The 18,888-nt window shown below is 41.0% G+C and overlaps 2 protein-coding genes across 2 annotated transcripts; one reads left to right on the top strand and one right to left on the bottom strand.

Moving 5' to 3' along the window:
* The first annotated feature begins 2,267 nt into the window (after window positions 1-2,267).
* LOC128527521 (transmembrane 6 superfamily member 1-like) lies at window positions 2,268-8,516 on the top strand. The gene is made up of 10 exons (XM_053499948.1): window positions 2,268-2,451; window positions 2,947-3,050; window positions 3,325-3,422; window positions 3,664-3,767; window positions 5,031-5,113; window positions 5,222-5,340; window positions 5,479-5,583; window positions 5,715-5,807; window positions 5,921-6,040; window positions 7,861-8,516. The coding sequence occupies exons 1-10, from the start codon at window positions 2,351-2,353 to the stop codon at window positions 8,050-8,052; spliced, it is 1,119 nt and encodes a 372-aa protein (XP_053355923.1). The 5' UTR covers window positions 2,268-2,350; the 3' UTR covers window positions 8,053-8,516.
* Window positions 8,517-8,910: 394 nt separating this feature from the next.
* hdgfl3 (HDGF like 3) lies at window positions 8,911-15,792 on the bottom strand. Its single transcript, XM_053499960.1, has 6 exons — window positions 15,386-15,792; window positions 13,548-13,624; window positions 13,258-13,396; window positions 12,139-12,294; window positions 11,237-11,362; window positions 8,911-10,835 (listed from the first exon to the last, which is right to left on the bottom strand). Exons 1-6 carry the CDS (start codon window positions 15,467-15,469, stop codon window positions 10,809-10,811), a joined length of 609 nt encoding a protein of 202 aa, XP_053355935.1. The 5' UTR covers window positions 15,470-15,792; the 3' UTR covers window positions 8,911-10,808.
* Between the last annotated feature and the right edge of the window lie 3,096 nt (window positions 15,793-18,888).

Below are 18,888 nucleotides of genomic sequence, written 5' to 3'. Positions count from 1 at the left end.
AAGTGTATGATTATATTGAGTGTGTGATTATATTGAGTGTGTGATTAAGTGTATGATTATATTGAGTGTGTGATTATATTGAGTGTGTGATTATATTCAGTGTGTGATTATATTGAGTGTGTAATTATAGTGAGTGTGTGATTATATTGAGTGTGTGATTAAGTGTATGATTATATTGAGTGTGTGATTATATTGAGTGTGTGATAACAGCAAGTGTGTGATTATAGTGAGTGTGTGATTATATTGAGTGTATGATTATATTAAGTGTGTGATTATATTGAGTGTGTGATTATATCGAATGTGTGATTAAGTGTATGATTATATTGAGTGTGAGATTATATTGAGTGTGTGATAACAGCAAGTGTGTGATTATAGTGAGTGTGTGATTATAGTGAGTGTGTGATTATATCAAGTGTGTGATTATATTGAGTGTGTGATTATATTGAATGTGTGATTATATTGAGTGTGTGATTATATTGAGTGTGTGATTATATTGAATGTGTGATTATATTGAGTGTGTGATTATATTGAGTGTGTGATTATATTGAGTGTGTGATTATATTGAGTGTGTGATTATATTAAGTGTGTGATTAAGTGTATGATTATATTGAGTGTGTGATTATATTGAGTGTGTGATTATATTGAGTGTGTAATTATATTGAGTGTGTGATTAAGTGTATGATTATATTGAGTGTGTGATTATATTGAGTGTGTGATTATAGCGAGTGTTTGATTATAGCGAGTGTGTGATTATAGCGAGTGTTTGATTATAGCGAGTGTTCGATTATAGTGAGAGTGTGATTATATCGAGTGTGTGAGTATAACAAGTGTGTGATTATAGTGAGAGTGTGAGTATAATAAGTGTGTGATTATAGGGAGAATGTGATTATATTGAGTGTGTGATTATATTAAGTGTGTGATTAAGTGTATGATTATATTGAGTGTGTGATTATATTGAGTGTGTGATTATATTGAGTGTGTAATTATATTGAGTGTGTGATTAAGTGTGTGATTATATTGAGTGTGTGATTATATTGAGTGTGTGATTATATTGAGTGTGTGATTAAGTGTGTGATTATATTGAGTGTGTGATTATATTGAGTGTATGATTATATTGAGTGTGTGATTATATTGAGTGTGTGATTATATTAAGTGTGTGATTAAGTGTGTGATTATATTGAGTGTGTGATTATATTGAGTGTGTGATTATATTGAGTGTGTGATTTTATCAAGTGTGTGATTATATTGAGTGTGTGATTATATTGAGTGTGTGATTATATTGAGTGTGTGATTATATTGAGTGTGTGATTATATTGAGTGTGTGATTATATTGAATGTGTGATTATATTGAGTGTGTGATTATAAAGAGTGTGTGACTTTATCAAGTGTGTGATTATATTGAGTGTGTGATTATATTGAATGTGTGATTATATTGAGTGTGTGATTATATTGAGTGTGTGACTTTATCAAGTGTGTGATTATATTGAGTGTGTGATTATATTGAGTGTGTGATTATATTGAGTGTGTGATTATATTGAGTGTGTGATTATATTGAGTGTGTGATTAAGTGTGTGATTATATTGAGTGTGTGATTATATTGAATGTGTGATTATATTGAGTGTGTGATTATATTGAGTGTGTGATTATATTGAATGTGTGATTAAGTGTGTGATTATATTGAGTGTGTGATTATATTGAGTGTGTGATTAAGTGTGTGATTATATTGAGTGTGTAATTATATTGAGTGTGTGATTAAGTGTATGATTATATTGAGTGTGTGATTATATTGAATGTGTGATTATAAAGAGTGTGTGACTTTATCAAGTGTGTGATTATATTGAGTGTGTGATTATATTGAGTGTGTGATTAAGTGTATGATTATATTGAGTGTGAGATTATATTGAGTGTGTGATAACAGCAAGTGTGTGATTATAGTGAGTGTGTGATTATAGTGAGTGTGTGATTACAGGTACATTAATTTTGTGATTATATTGAGTGTGTAATTTTGTAAACTATTGTACAGTGTGCGCACATGCGATAGTGTGTGTGTGTGTGTGTGTGTGTGTGTACGTGCTGTATTGTGTCGTTTTGTTTTGCTGAAATCTTGGCAACAGATGTGATGCCTGAAATAACTTTGGTGTCACAGCTGAGCTGATTTAGCAACTGATTTGTCTTTGGTGTGTGTGTCTGTGTGTGTGTGTGTGTGTGTGTGTGTGTGACAGGAGCTCCCGTTAGTCTCTACTGCCCACTGAATGTGAGAGCTGAAACTAAGAGAGCCTCTGTGTGTTTGTGCTGTAGTTGTTGTGTACATTAGATGAGTTAGTGTGTGTGAGGTGTGTGTGTGTGTAAAATGTCAGCGCTAAATGCTTCCGCAGGGACGGCTGTGTTTGTCCTGTCTCTCTTATCCGTGCCTCTGTCCTACACATTTAATCACCTCATCACAACACAAAGGTGAGTGCACAAAGTTACTAAGTACCGTAGGTTCTGGGTTGTTCCACAGCTTTGGCAGGCTCTCCTAACTGAAACACTTCTACATGCATCCTGTCTGCTGTAATGTTTAAATGTGTGTTTTAGCCTCATCTCCTGTTGGTTAGTGTATCCACGGTAGACGTGTTTATCACATCACTACAGTCGTATGATATCTAATCCCACAGTGATGACACGATAAAGCTGCTGATGGATGAAACTTCAGATGAAAATCAGTCTCTCTCTCTCTAACTGGTACATAAGGGATTGTTTCTTATAGAAAATCGTGATAATAATTTTAAAGCTTTTATCATGATGATTTGAACATTTTTATATTAAACAAACTGTGACCGGCTCTGTGCTTAGACCTGACATCACAATCGAGAATATAATCCTGCAGCATTATTATCACCAGCATTTTATACAGATATTGTGTAATGATCTCTGTGTGTGTGTGTGTGTGTGTGTGTTAACCCTAAGTGTCGAGACTGTTCTTATTGCGGCTGCATCAGTGGTTGTGGTTTTGTCCCACCTCGCGCGAGTTCTACTGAAGCGGAGAGCTCCGACTGACCCCCTGTTCTACGGTGAATCGTTTCTCTGATGTTGTGGACAAAATGACTCCTTAAATGATTCACATACATTTTGTAAATGACTCCTTAAGTAATCATAAATTACCACTAATTACATTCAGAATATGTTATAGATTTATAATAAAATAATATATATTAGAAATAGTTCATAAATGATTCACCTATATCCGTAAATGATTCCATCTTCTTGTAAATCATTTATTTATTACATGATATTTACAAAATCACTTTTGTGTGTGTGTGTGTGTGTGTGTGTGTGTTCCTACAGTGTATGCTCTGTATGCGCTACAGAGTGTAGTGAACCTCATAATCGGCCTCGAGCAGGATGGCATCATCGATGGGTTCATGACCTTTTACCTGAAACAGGTGGATGACCTTTTAATATTAACATATAATTTAATAATATTTTGAAGGAGCATGAAGAGAAGAGATTTGGTTTGAAACTTCTGAACATTACAGCCTCAGAAGATTACAGTTCTCTTCAAGACTTCCAGGATGATGATAGTGTAGATCCTAGAAGAAAAAATAATGTAGAGTGTGTATGTGCGTGTGTGTATGAGAGAGAGAGATGTTAATTATTGATGATGTAATGTTACTGGATTTTTAGGCGAATCCTCACATTAACACGGCTCATGGTCATATGATCTCGTACTGGGACGGCTGCGCTCACTACCTGATGTACCTGCTGATGGTGGCTGCAATAACATGGGGGTACACACACACACACACACACACACACACATACACACACACTACTCTTGTGTCACTAAGTGCACAAGACTATTATCTGTTACAGGTTAAGACCTCAATCGAGAGTAACTGGTGGTTTTGCCTCAGTGGCTCAAGCTTTAAAGTAGAGATAAATTAGGAAGTTATTTGTAATTATGTATCAACAATCTGTACACGTTAGATTTGGAACAACAGAGTCAAGTACATTACATTCATCATTATAGTGACTCGGTTCTTTGAATCTCGTTCATCAAAATGAACGAACCTTTTTTTAGTTCATTTTGTTCTTTTGATCGGAAATAAAATAAATTGTTGCATTTTTAATAAAAAAGACCCCCATCACGTCTACATACACAAATTTTGTCTGTAGTTGCAGTAATCAAAATATTACAATGTACAGTAGCTAAGGACATATTATAATAAACAGAATGAGCAGCTCACCATCATATCTTCCAGTCTGAGTCGTCGTTTCTTTTGAGTCTACATAGCGTCTATGGGAGTCACGTGACAAAAGAATGAACGATTCAGAGTAGAAGAGTCATTAAGAAAGAATCGCTCAATTCTGTTTCACTTTCCGAGACTACTCATTCTTCTAAATCACATTAAAGATTCGTTCAAAAAGAATGTATCATTCATGAATGACCATTACTACTCCCTTTGTAATGACTCCTCCTGAGTAAGTGAATCTGTGTGTAAGTGAATCCCAGTGTGTAAATGATTCATGTGTAAGTGACTCCCTGTGTGTAAATGATTCATGTGTAAGTGACTCCCTGTGTGTAAATGACTCATGTGTAAGTGACTCCCTGTGTGTAAATGACTCCCTGTGTGTAAATGACTCCTCATGTGTAAGTGACTCCCTGTGTGTAAATGACTCCTCATGTGTAAGTGACTCCCTGTGTGTAAATGACTCCTCATGTGTAAGTGACTCCCTGTGTGTAAATGACTCCTCATGTGTAAGTGACTCCCTGTGTGTAAATGACTCCTCATGTGTAAATGACTCCTCATGTGTAAGTGACTCCCTGTGTGTAAATGACTCCTCATGTGTAAGTGACTTCTTGTGTGTAAATGACTTTCTTTGAGTAAATGACTCCTTATGATTTAAGTGACTCTGTGTGTGTAAGTGACTCCCTGTGTGTAAATGATTCTTGTGTAAGTGACTCCCTGTGTGTAAATGATTCATGATTAAGTGACTCTGTGTGTAAATGCCTCTGTAGTTGTTGTTAGTGTGGTTGTGTGTTGTTACAGGGAGAATTACCGGGCGATCGGGCTGTACTGGGTCGGCTCCTTCCTCATGCAGGTGGTTGTTTACGTTCCTGGCAGTGTTGTGGGTGAGTTACAGTAGGCACAGAAGGGGTCACATGACTCCTCACATGATTCACTTACATTCATAAAAGACTCCCTTGAATCATTCTGTGTGTGTGTGTGTGTGTTTTCAGGTAAATATGGTGCTCAGCTGAACACTCTGTTTCTGCTCCACCTGGTCTATGTGTGTGTCTCTGTTTGGGCCTGTTTTAGAGTCTTTAACCAGCCTGCAACACGAGACCTACCACCAGCAGTGAGCACACACACATTGGGGGCTCAAGTGCCTTTACAACTGAACTGACAGATTCACTTAGATGTATTAATGATTACTCACACACATTCGAAATGACTCAGTGAACGGTTCACCTTCTACTTTTCTTTAAAAACGCAGGACGTGACGAGCGAGCAGACCAAGTCACTGTTACAAAGACCCGCGGATTTGTTCTTCGTGCTCAGCCTTATCATGGCCATGACCTTCTCCATTCTCAGAGGCCTGGTGAGGAAAAGCTTTACTCGAACCTTAGTACAATCACTTAGATTTGTAGAATTAAGTGTGCGTATATGTGCACGTATGTGTGTGTGTGTGTGTGTGTGTGTGTGTGTGTGTGCGTGCGTGCGCGCGCGCAGGTGGTGCTGGACTGTCCTGCTGATTGGTGTCATGATTACGTGCTGAATTATGAACCATACCTCAAAGACCCCTCAGCATATCCAACTGTACAGGTGTGTGTGTGTGTGTGTGTGTGTGTGTGTGTGTGTGTTTTACAGATATTATTAAACATGTGCTACTCAACTTTGTGTTACAGCAAAGCAAATTGTGTATGTTTGTGTTACAGATGTTAGTGAACATGCTCTACTCCACTCCTTGTGTCATAATGATGATGTATGGACTTTGTGTGCCGGGATGTGATTGGCTGCCAGATCTGAGTCTATTGCATGCTGGGGCTATGGCTCAGGTACACACACACACACACACACGAAAACAATTCCACAGAATCACCATAAGCCTCTAATTGTTAGAGCTAGCTTAATAGCATAACACCACGTCATAAATCATGTGCTTGTTAGTTCGTATCAGTTTGCTAGCTAGAATGATGTACCTGTGAGCTACAGGAAGTTGCAGGTGCAGCATATAGACATAAATATAGACTTTTTATATTATATATAAACACAGAAACACAAACTGGAAGTATAATAAGCTGTTGGTATAATGTTCTCAACACTGGGTGCCAGCATGCTGGTTTTAAAGCCAGGGTGCGCTGCAGAGACCATATTCTCATACCTCATTTCCACTACACTGGTGCTGGTGCCAGGTGTCGGTTCTGGTGCTCGGCCGGTGCTGGACTGGGAACCACAGAGAACCGGCCCGCATTTACACTAGACAGGAGCTCAGCGGGAGCTGCATGATAATACGTCACAGGCCACGCCCACTAAACAGAAACCACCGTGGCCGATGTCAGTTTACTGGTTATTCTCCAAACTAGTATGAAAATGTATTTCAGTATCCAAAAGCGACGTGTTATAACCGCTCAAAGTCTTCCTTCAGTTTTTTTAAGCTTATACACTATTTGGTCGGTTGTTCGTGTGAAGCCTGTTAGTTCTTCTCTTATTTCCTCATACACTTTTTTTCTTTCTTAAAGCACTTTCCAATTTCTGCTGAATCTCGGCGAATGTTCAAAATGCCGACATTAACGGACTTTGGGTCTCCGCCTTTTTTTTTAACAATCCCTATAACTCCGGCCACCGCTCGAGACGTCACGGGTTCTCGCAACTAGACCAGCAGAGGTTAGGGGCCGGTTCAGTGCTTATTTTTGGGCACCGGCACAAATTTTTTTCTGTGGAAAAGCGCGGCAATGGTTCCAAAACCAAAACGGAACCGGTACGGGAACCAGAGCAGTGGAAAAGGGGTACCTGTCTGTCAGTGGAGCAAGCAGAGCGTCTTTAAAGCCAGGACTGCTCTTTATACAGTGTATATATATATATATTTGGGGGGATTTTTCCAGTTTTCTCCCCTAATTTAGTTGTGTCCAATTCCTCCCCGTCACTAGGGGTCTCCCACATTAAGGCTACTACCACCACTCAGCCGGGAGGGCGAAGACTATCACGTGTTTCCTCCGAACCGCGTGACGTCAGCCGACCACATCTTTTCGAACTGCTCGCTCACTCACCATTAGGCGGAGTCACACACTCGGAGAAAAGCGCTATCCGCTCCTTCCGCGTGCGTGAGCTCACAGACGCCCCTGATTGGCTGTAGAGCCGTGATTAATGTGGGAGCGCGAGTACCTCTCATCCCTCCCCCCTGAGAGAGCTCGGCCAATCAGCTCCCTCTGTGCCTCCGGCTGTGAGAGGAAAAGCCAGGACTGCTCTTAAACCTACTGCTGGTGGGAGCAGGTCATCTTCAGCACCAGAAGTCTCTCTAGAGCTAGGCTGACAGTGCAATGTTTAGCTGAAAAAAAGGGGTTAAAAAGCAAAGCTGCAAAGCTTTTAACAGTAGTCATGGTCACAAAGCTGCTTTACACAATCAAAAGAAATTATGGAAGTTTGTATGAAATGTGTATGTGTATGAATCAAAATTATCAGATTGTCCCTGATGAACAAACCGAGGATGACGTTGCTGAGAAAACAAAACAAACAACAACAAAAACACACCCAAGGACACACAAAAAAGGAAAAAACCTTAAGATTAGAAGCAATCCTTATTTGGGTGATAATGGATAGCAGGAATTGATCTGTAGTCATATGGCGTGTTATTAATCATAGCTTTGTTTGGTTTCAGGCTCAGTTCTGCCACATTGGTGCGTCGCTGCACACTCGCACTCCCGTCACTTACCGCATTCCAGCCAACCAACTGCTCTTCTTCTTCTGCTTCAACCTGTTCTATGCCTTACTGCCTCAGGTGCTCAGTTACCGCTGTATCTGCAGTCCTGCCTTCTTTTTCAGCAAAACCCAACGTAGCCGGACTGACTGAGTCTTTCTACAGCGCCTCCTCAGGCCTGACCCTCTCTACAACACTGCCCCCCTAATGACTGATCCTTTCTACAGCCCTCCCTCAGGACTGACCCTCTCTACAGCACCCCCTCAGGACTGACCCTCTCCACAGCACCCCCTCAGGACTGACCCTCTCCACAGCACCCCCTCAGGACTGATCCTTTCTACAGCACTGCCCTCCTCTTTTACAACTGACCCTCTCTACAGCACCCCCTCAGGACTGACCCTCTCTACAGCCCCCCCTCAGGACTCACCCTCTCTACAGCGCCCCCTCAGGACTCACCATCTCTACAGTGCCCCCTCAGGACTGACCCTGACAAATTTATTCTTCAAAAAAATATTTGAAATTCATGTTTACAGCATGCACCGAAACATCACTGCCTGTATTTAATGCTTGAACGTTTATTTAATGACGTTTCGAAAATAAAAATTTTTATTGCTGTATTTCTTCTTCTTTTAAACCCGCACTATGTAACACAAATACTGTTATTAATGTTGCAGCAAAATACAAAAAAAAAATCCATTAACTAATTACATTAAAGTAAAAACCTAAAATAAAAATTTTAAGTTGTTTTAAGTTGGCTATTTCGTCAAATTCTAACCCTAAATGTACCCCTCTCCCCCCTCAACAACTAAAGCCAAACATGAGAGCAAGTTACTGAAGCGTCAGTACAGAAAAATATAAGAGGTTCTTAGTACTTGAAAGACAGTCACTTCAAGTACTTCACTTTAAGATCAAACAAAAAGCTCCCAGAATGACTAAACTGGTTTCAAGGCGCCCCCTAGTGTCAGAGGTGTGTGTGAGAATGTGTAGTGAGATTCAGCAGACATGAAACGGTGCATTCCAACAAATTTATTCTGTAAAAGTCTTGTGAATAAACAGGAAAAACAGTTTACAGTGAACTACAAACGTTGAAAATGTCAGATAGAACTGTAACGAGCATAACAAAGATAAGGAGGGGCAAAAAACCTACGCTTATGATCTCTACGTCCTGATTTTACTCACTGACATGCATGTGTGAGTTGACAAGGGATGGGGCTGGAAATACCAGCAGCCAATCAGTGGACTTGAGTCTGTGACATCATCACAATGTTATTTTATTTTATCTTTAAAGTTCTTTGGCTTAGCACTCGAGTGTGGTTATGTGGTTATAACGGGTTATAACAGGAAGTTGGTTGTGTGTGTACCAGTGATAGTGTACCAGTCATAGGATGAGTTATGAGCGATAACTCTGCCTATGCTGACACAGAAACACAGGTCATGTGACTAAATCAGGACGTGCGAACGCGCTAACACTTACCACAGATGTGTCATCATCTACTATCATCGAAAAATAAATAGAATATATTTTTATATAAACACAGATCAGGAAGTAAAAGAGCGTCTTCAGTTCAATGATGACGTCATGAAGTGCTAACGTTAGGGGAGACGCTTCCTGCCTCGGACTCGGGGCTAATCTCCGAATGATTTCTATCTTACAAAATTAACAGGACAGACAGCATGCCACTAAAGAGCTAAGAAACAAGCGAGCGCACGGACACAGGAACCAGAATTCACTTTTTTATATAAAAAACAAAAACAAAAAAAAAACAAAAGAGACAAGCATTTATCCGTTAGCGTGGTCCCAAATTCTACATCAACATCAACTAAATCCACCAACAGTGTGTTACTCAAAACCACTATATATACTCATCACTGTCTGTCTGTCTGTCTGTCTGTCTGTCTTTGATGGGTTTATACACACACGGCATGGACAGGGTCAAAATTCCGAGGGGGAAAGGGTGGGTGGGCAGAAGAGAGGGCCGGGAACAGAATGTTCAGGGTTAAAGGTCAGAGTAAAATTAAAAACAGTCAAATGCTGTGGATAGGAAAAAATAGTAATGATTATGGGTTCAAAAGTAAAAATTTTAAAGGGGGAGGTTTCAGAAAGAGGTGAGGGTTTAAGGTAAAAGGTCAAGGCTAGGAGTTTAGGTTTAAAGGGTAGTGTTAGAACAAAAGGTTACAATCAGAGAGATCAAAGGTAAAGGTCAAAATTAAGAACAAAGGTCAGCATTAGGGTTAGGCATTAGGGCTTAGATTAAACGTCTAGGGTTTTGGTTTGAGGCCAAACACAAGGCTTAGGAAGAAAAAATGTGGGGTTAAAAGGTCAAAGGTCAGAGCTTTCAGTTTTAAGGTAGTGTTAAAGTAAAAGCTTAAGAGAAAAAACAGCAACAAATAACCAGTGTTACGCTGAAGGGTCAAGGGTGAAGACTGGCAGACACAGTCAGGGTCAAATGATAAAATCATGGGGTGAAATGTCAAATGGTCAGAGGGTTTAAGAGTGCGGGCTGGTTTCCAGGTGAACACTCCAGCTATAACAGCTACAGCTAGAAGATTTACGCTAAACCCATGACTATATTACATCTGGTGAAGTATTAATGAGCACTAACACATTAAAGGGGCAGTAAGCAACATCTCGACTGAACTCACACTGTGCCTGTGACAGAGAGAGAACAGCTTACCGCCCCTTTAACGCTAGCGTGCGTTAGCTTCAGCTTGGCTGTGATGATGAGACATGGAGGAGTTTCTCTGTACTTCTGGCTTTAATATTTTTTACTGATCGGTGACTTTATAATAACATAATGTTTTTTTATATTCTTTTTTTTCCTTTTTTTTTTTATTTTGAAGATGTCAAAGCGAGTTACATTTCCAACGTCACAGAACAAACCACAACATGTTCAGAGGTTCGTCAGGCCCTAATGTTCCTCTCGCAGCAGCTGGTTCTGTTGGACCACACACACACACAGAAATATCTATTCATACAGCTGTTTTAAATGTGTAATGTTTAATATTACTGTGCTTCTGCAGAAGATAATGAGAACTGAGTGACAGGTGAGGGGGGGACAGACGGAGAAGAGGAAGAACATACAGACAGAAAAGTCATACAGAGATTGGAACATAGAACGATAGGAAGAAAGAGAGAGAAATAAACAGACAAAAAGACAAAGAGATTGGGCAGACAAAAAGACACACACACACACACACATACACACAAATACTCAGACAGATACATATACAGAATACAAGCCAACAGAAAGAGTCACAGACAGACAGACAGACAGACAGATGGACAGGGACAGACAGACAGAGATACACAGACACATATACAGACATACAGGCGTACCCCTGGACAGCACGTCTTCTTGTCTGAGTTCTGCAGGTCGTTATCGTTATCTCTTTTCTCCTCGTCTTCTTTACCGTCCTTCTCCTCTTCCTCCTCAGCCGAGCATTTCCTGGACAGCTTTGTCTTCTGAAACACACAGACACATACATGTTTTCGCTGTCTCTGTTATAATAATAATAATAATAATATTATAACTGTAATTTCAAACCCCCCCCCCCCCCCCCCCCCCCCTCCCCCCCGGTCCCCCTACAGTGGTACGCTCTGCTTCTAACAGAACACGGAATGCAGAAGAGTTGGAGCCAGTTGCTAGGCAACAGTTGCTATGTGTAGATCGAGTGTGTTCTGAGGCACATGGAAACAGGCGCTGCAGCACTGACACACACTCAGTGGGGTGGGGGGCTCTTGTCACCGATCACCTGACCATCACATCATCACCTGACTATGGCCTCATTATCATGAGACTGTACAGAGACCTACACCTGCCACCCCACCGTATCCCTGTGCACAGCTGGGAGACACAAGCTCCGCCCCTTTATTATGTCTCACCTTGTGGTCACCTTAAGCTTGTCTGTCACAAGAGTCTTATCTGAGCTCCGCCCCTTTATTAGGTGAACTAGAGTATCACTTTTGTTTCACGCACTACACTGGTAGTCTCACGCCCTCTTTAAACCCCCCACACCCCTTTCACAGGTCACCTGTGGGCTAATTGTCTTTCTCACCTAGCAGCAGGTGAGCTCCGCCCATATTTTTAGGTAAGTTCTGTAATCTCTAATGTAAGCCCCGCCTATTTCTCAGGTGAGTCCCACCCGTGGAGTCTGGTGTTTTGTTTTTCTTGCTTAACCCCCTGAGTCGCCGAGCCCCCCCGTTCTCATTTAAACCCCGCCCCTTTCTCCAGACCATACCTTTGAGGACGCGGTCCTTTTCCTTTTGGATCCGACCTTCTCGCCCTTCACCTTTCCTTCCTCTTCCTCTCCGATGGATTCACCTTCTTCACCCTCACTGCTGCCGTCTGCTGCATCAGCTCCCTCCCCCTCTGACCAGCTCTGCTGCTGCACGCTCTACACACACACACACACACACACACACACACATATATATACACAAACTACTCAGTATAACCCACGCACCTGTTCAGGTCCACAGTAAAACAGATCAGACACACACAGGGTATGTGATGAACAGCGCCCTCTGCTGGAGAATGTGCATTGTTGCGACTTTCTCTTCTGTGTAAACTCTACTTCTGATAATTGTGATGTAATGAGTTAGGACACACACACATAAGAGGATGTCATGGACTAGAGAAAAGCATTATATAAATAGTCACATCATGCACATCCACCATTTATCAGTGATTTACATCTGTGTGTGTGTGTGTGATTAAATTCCTGAGTTGATTTAACCTTTAAAGTACACACATCAGTTGCATTAGTCTTGTTACACTCTTTTGGGTATCACAGGTATGACCAGTATGACCAGTAAATCATTAATTCTGCACTCACTGAAGTAAATACAGAGGGAGACGTATACATGGCTCGCCCCCTACTGGCCACCACATACTCAGAATGCAATGTCTGCTTTAACTCTCAAAAGAAAAAGAGATTATTACTGAGATAATGAAGAGGAGGAAGATAAAAAAGGAGAGGAAAACAAAGAAGGATAAAGTATAAAGAAAATGAAAAAAATAAAAGAGTAAAGAAGAGGAGAAGAGAAGAAGCAAGAGGAAAAAATATTTAAAAAAGAACAAAAACAAGAAGAAAGTGAGGGAAAAGAATAAATAACTAGAAAAATATAAGAAAAAGTGGAAGGGGTAAAAAAAAAAGTAAAAAGTAAGAAGAAAAAGAAGGTGATGAGGAGGAAGGGTGAAATGGAAAAGAAGAGGAAATAGAAGAAGAAATAAATCTAATATATTATAATTATTCTTCCTGTTAAGGCTTACCTTAAACAGAAGAAAAAGAGGAATAAACATGAAAACAGTGTACACACACACACACTCACACACACACACACACACACACACACACCTGGTAGCCGGTGAACTTGACCCCGGGGTTGTTTTCGATCTCCCAGAGTCCCTCATTAAATCCTTTCCTTTTATTTGACTTCCCGAACTTTTCTTTATACTCTTTATACGGCAGCAGATCTTTAGGGCCGAGGAATGCACTGTAGGACACACACACACACACACACACACACACAAGTTAGCAGTGTGTCATGTGATTGAGGAACCGCCACCCAAACTTCTTTGCTTACACTGGAGACTCCTTACACTCATGTTTTACACACACACACACACACACACACACACACTTACGTCTCATGGGTGCCGAAGAAGAAGATGGGATATTTATTAGCAGGAGGCTTCACGGCGCCCTCTGGCAGCTCATCGATCTGCAGCCAGTCAGAACACAGCAGATATTATACAACTATAAACATGTGTTTCCTGACCAATCACAGCACGCCAACGCTTCATATAGATTGCACGTGTGTTGGTAAGAATCACTATTATTATTATTATTATTATAATTATTAGAATGACATCACTTCCTGTTCAGAAAGCTTGCTTTATAAAACGTGTGCGCGCTTTTAACTTGGACAGATGATCACATGACGTCTTCGGCATCCAGGAAGCTCGAGTGAGTCAAACTCAGTTGCTAGGCAACGGACAAGTTAACTTTAGGAATTGCTTATCGCACCTTTAATTTCATTACAATCCTAAACAACCGTAGCAAATAACTCACTCCTACACGATTTAAAACGATCCCCTGCAGGATTATAGAGGAACTGCAACCTCAAATGCAAACCTATGTAAATTAAAAATTTCGAGGTGAGTGTGGCGATACATTAAGTGTCACACACAAAACAATCTGAACTGAAGAAATACGTAACTGAATTGATTTATCATCACACTCTCTACTTTGTACATCAGTTTATCCAATGGCATTCGTTTATACTAAAGACGACTAGTGAGGGCAGAACAGGACGATCGGTTTTCACTGACTCTTACTCGAGATCTCAAACTGGCTCATGAGAAACATCTCGATGAAAGACGACGGGATAGAGAGTGTGTGTGTATTGTGTGTGTTTGTGTATTCAGCAGTTAAAGTGGGGACCAGGACAAAACAGGCTCAGGAGAACAGAACCGGCAGGAATACGCATAAATATGATGCGGGATTAAAACACACACACACACACACACACACACACAGTTCATTTCTCTTGTCTTCACGCGCACTAATCGTTAAGATTTGATAACTTATCCATGAACGATCAGTACACGCTCCTGCAGCACATCCCTGACACACACACACACACACAGGCCGGGTGCTCTGATTGGTCCACAAGGGGGTGTGTGTGTGTGTGTGGGTCCTCGTTATGAAAAAGGGGCGTGGCATCCGTGGACAGTTACTTACTGCATCTTTAACGCTCTGGTTGTAAACCACATACGCCTGTGTGTGTGTGTGTGTGTGTGTGTGTGAGAGAGAGAGAGAACTCTAAACAGAAACGGTGTGTGTGTGTGTGTGTTTAGAGGAATTAATAAATAAGGTGTTACAGAATCATGACGCAGTTATGACAGTGTGTATCTGTGACAGGCTGAACATGAAGAGAATCACACACACACACACACCAGGCACACATACGGATGTTCAACACTTCCGACGTCAGAATGGAGTAAATAAACACTGCTAACTGTGCTAATGTGTGTTAGCCAAGCTGAGGTGATTTAGCCGTTAGCGTGGTGAAGTCCCGGATGTGCGGTGTGTGTGTGTGTGTGTGTGTGTGATGGTGTGAGATCTCTATCTCGCTCAAACACACAAAAACACACACATACACACACTGTAGAGGTAAAAAGCTGAAGGGCGGAAATTTGAGGGGACACACACACACACACACAAGCGAACACACACACACACACCTGAGAGAAACTGCCTAACACACACACATGTAAATATATTATATACAGTATATATATAAATATAAAGGACATAAACGGTCCCTCGGCCCGCGCCAGTGTCCTCAGAGTTCGCGCCGTTTCCGCGCTGAGGCGGTAAAGATGGCGGGCCTGGCGGAGCGGCGGGGCGGAGCAGCGGGGCGGAGTGGCGCGGGCGGCCGGGCTCGGAGCGCAGGAGAGCGGCGCGGCTCGGTACTCACCCTCGCGGGCCAGTGCGGGTAGCCCTTCATCTTGGCGAACACCAGGTCTCCTGCTTTATAGTCGCGGGGACGCGGCCGGGCCATGGCGCGCGCGCTCGGGAAACTACCAGAATGTCGCAGATGTCAGCAGGCGAGTCGTGCACGCGCAGAGATCTCCCACCATCAATAACGGAAATAAATAATGAACAGAGAGAGAGAGAGAGAGAGAGAGGGGCCTGAGAGAGAGAGAGAGAGAATAAAACACGCCTCACACACTCAGCACACCACTACACACTCCTGTCTGTCTGTCTGTTCAAACCCAAATGTGTGTGTGTGTGTGTGAAGGTCAACAGAGCAACAATCCCATCCAGCGCTCCCGAGGATGGAGAGAGAGAGAGAGAGAGAGAGAGAGCACCGCCGCGGTGTGTGTGTGTGTGTGTGTACGCGCGCGCGCGCATTAACAGACTCCCGCGTGAATATGAAACTGAAAATGTGACCTGTTCGCGCGCAAAAATGTGGCGCGCAAAGGGGGTGTGTTTCTATCACTCGTGCTGGTTTATACTGGGGCGCGCGCGCGTACACACACACACACACACTAAAAACACTGACAGGTTAAAAAGGATGTTGATTGATCTCTCTACAGTGACACCTTGTGAGTGGGCGTGGTTTATCAGGCAGCAGGTGAGCGGTCCGTCAGTGAAGTCGGTGTGCTGGAGGCGGGAAAAGATGGGTGAGGGTGATGATGTGAATAATAACAACAACAACAACAACAATAATGATAATAAGTCTTATTTATAAACACCTTTTTTGTACCAAAATACACTTTATATTTGACATAAAAAATAAGAAACTAAAAAAACTGAATTTAATAAGGAATTAAGAATAGAATAAATCAATTAAGTAAGTAATTAATGAATTCACAATTAAAACAATTAATCCACAACATTTATCATACTGTAAAATTAAATAAAATAAAATGAGTTGATCTGTGAACGATATATAAAGGTCAAATCAATAGTATACAGGCCCGTAGCCAGCCTAGTGCAAGGGGGGGTTCTTTTTTTTAAAAAGTTGACCTTTTTTCTCAGTATTTTGTATTTGAGTATTTACTCATTTTGTATTTCATTTTGAGGATTAAATACTGCATTTTAGTGTCATGTGCTGGATTAGCTTGTCTGCTGGTATCATAATGTGCATGCTTTTGATGCACCAAAAATATTTACTACAATGTTGTCAAATTGCTTATCAAGATCACGTGTGACTTTTTTCACTTCAAAAACACACCCACACACAGAGTTTAAAAGTTGAAAAACCACACTAACAACAGAATACATTTAAGGAATTTTTACTGGAATATTATTAAACTACAAATTCAACTTCTCTCATCAACATGCTCTCTCATTTCTTTGTCTTTGCCTCTTCACTTTATTGAACTTATATAAAATATATTTAATATTCAACGAATTGTTATTTATATAGTCTATTCATTAGGCGAAATATAATAAAATATGTTAAATTCAACCTTTAAAATCCCAGTCATATAGCACAATTCAATCTTTATTGGCATGTCGAGCATTTACAGTAGGCCATCATTTACATTCAGAACGTAAAGTAAAGAGATCGACATGAGGAATATAAACAAATATAAAAATAGTACCAATAATGATCTAATAATAATATTATACAAATATTACGGAAAAAGACGATCAGTTTATGTACTTACAAAACTGTGGGATGAATACAAATTTTTTTGGTGTGCTTATTTTATTTTAATATTTTATGTAACAATTATTCATGATAAACTTCATTCGAATGCTGTCTACACCGCGTATAGACACTAGACAGCATCGCCTATGGTTATAGAATAATTTAATAAATTTACTAATTTAATAGAATAATTTATTAATTCAAAATTAAATGTAATAAATCCTAGCATGGTCAAGCAGGTTTGTTTACGCATTGAACTCGTCGTCCTTTTTTTGATGGATTAACATTTTTAACATAATAAATTCACAGATCCATCAGATAGGCTACTGTCTGTTAATGTTTATTTAAGATGTTAACCTCACTATGTTAACCCCACTCGCCGCACAGATTTAAAAAACGTCAGTTGCTGCGCAGATTTGTCACGTCGCGATTTTTTTTTTGTTTTGTAAATTGTTTTGTAATAAAGTGTTATTTTAAATAATCCCCAACCATTTTAATCTGTTTAAAAAAATTAAATAATAATAATAATAATAACAAAAAGTTCTGGACCTTTGGCAGTGGGGGGTGGGTCGTTCGAACCACCCGAACCCCCCCTGGCTACGGGCCTGGTATAAGTAATAAAATAAATAAATCAATAAAGTATGTAAGTAAATAAATTAAGTTATATAAAACAGACAGGGCCCTGGACTTCCTGGCCCACAGCAGCCCAAAACATCCCACATCATAATACACTGGCTCATTAATGTAAAGATTTATTTTTAACACAACTTACTAGTATAAAAATATAACACAATACAGAAATAAATGCTTTTTAAGCGTATTATTTGAAGTATTACTGAACAAATATTGGGTTATATTTGTAAAACAAATGAAAGAACATTAAGACAAACAACATATAAAACTATAAAGACAATATTTTAGCAGGACGGGGGGAATCATCTTGATTCAGTCAGTGTAAGATACACCACGCATCAGTGTGAGCTGTAAGTGCAGCAGGTCAGTGATGATGAACCAGCGCCTGCTGATGATGACCAACACCTCTCCCCTGATCTACCAGAGTGAAAATGATGCCAATCAAACGGAACAGGTCATCTGGAATAAAATCAGTAGCAGCATCAGCTCATGCTAGTAATTATTATTGTTGTTAATATTAATTAAAAATAATATTTTCTCAGCCTTATTTTAAATTAATATTGTCTATTAATATTAATTAAAATGAGTAAGTTTACTAGACCGAACTAATGCTGCCTCTGATTTTATTCCAGTTTATCTGTTCAGTTGATTTTCACTTGGCTCGGGTACAGAAGGGAAGAGGTGTCTGGTACAGAAGGGGAGGGGTATCGGGTACAGAAGGGGAGGGGTGTTGGGTGTAGAAGGGAAGGGGTGTTGGGTGTAGAAGGGGAGGGGTGTTGGGTACAGAAGGGGAGGGGTGTTGGGTACAGAAGGGGAGAGGTGCTGGGTACAGAAGGGGAGAGGTGCTGGGTACAGAAGGGGAGGGGTGTTGGGCACAGAAGGGGAGAGGTGTTGGGTACAGAAGGGGAGGGGTGTTGGGTACAGAAGGGGAGAGGTGTTGGGTACAGAAGGGGAGAGGTGCTGGGTACAGAAGGGGAGAGGTGTTGGGTATAGAAGGGGAGAGGTGTTGGGTACAGAAGGGGAGGGGTGCTGGGTAGAGAAGGGGGGAGGTGTCGGGTACAGAAGGGGGGAGGTGTCGGGTACAGAAGGGGGGAGGTGTCGGGTATAGAAGGGGAGAGGTGTCGGGTACAGAAGGGGAGGGGTGTTGGGTACAGAAGGGGAGGGATGTCGGGTACAGAAGGAGG

This window comes from Clarias gariepinus, chromosome 7 (assembly GCF_024256425.1).
Source record: "Clarias gariepinus isolate MV-2021 ecotype Netherlands chromosome 7, CGAR_prim_01v2, whole genome shotgun sequence".
NCBI lineage: Eukaryota > Metazoa > Chordata > Actinopteri > Siluriformes > Clariidae > Clarias > Clarias gariepinus.
This window is presented reverse-complemented; position numbering and strand designations above follow the sequence as displayed.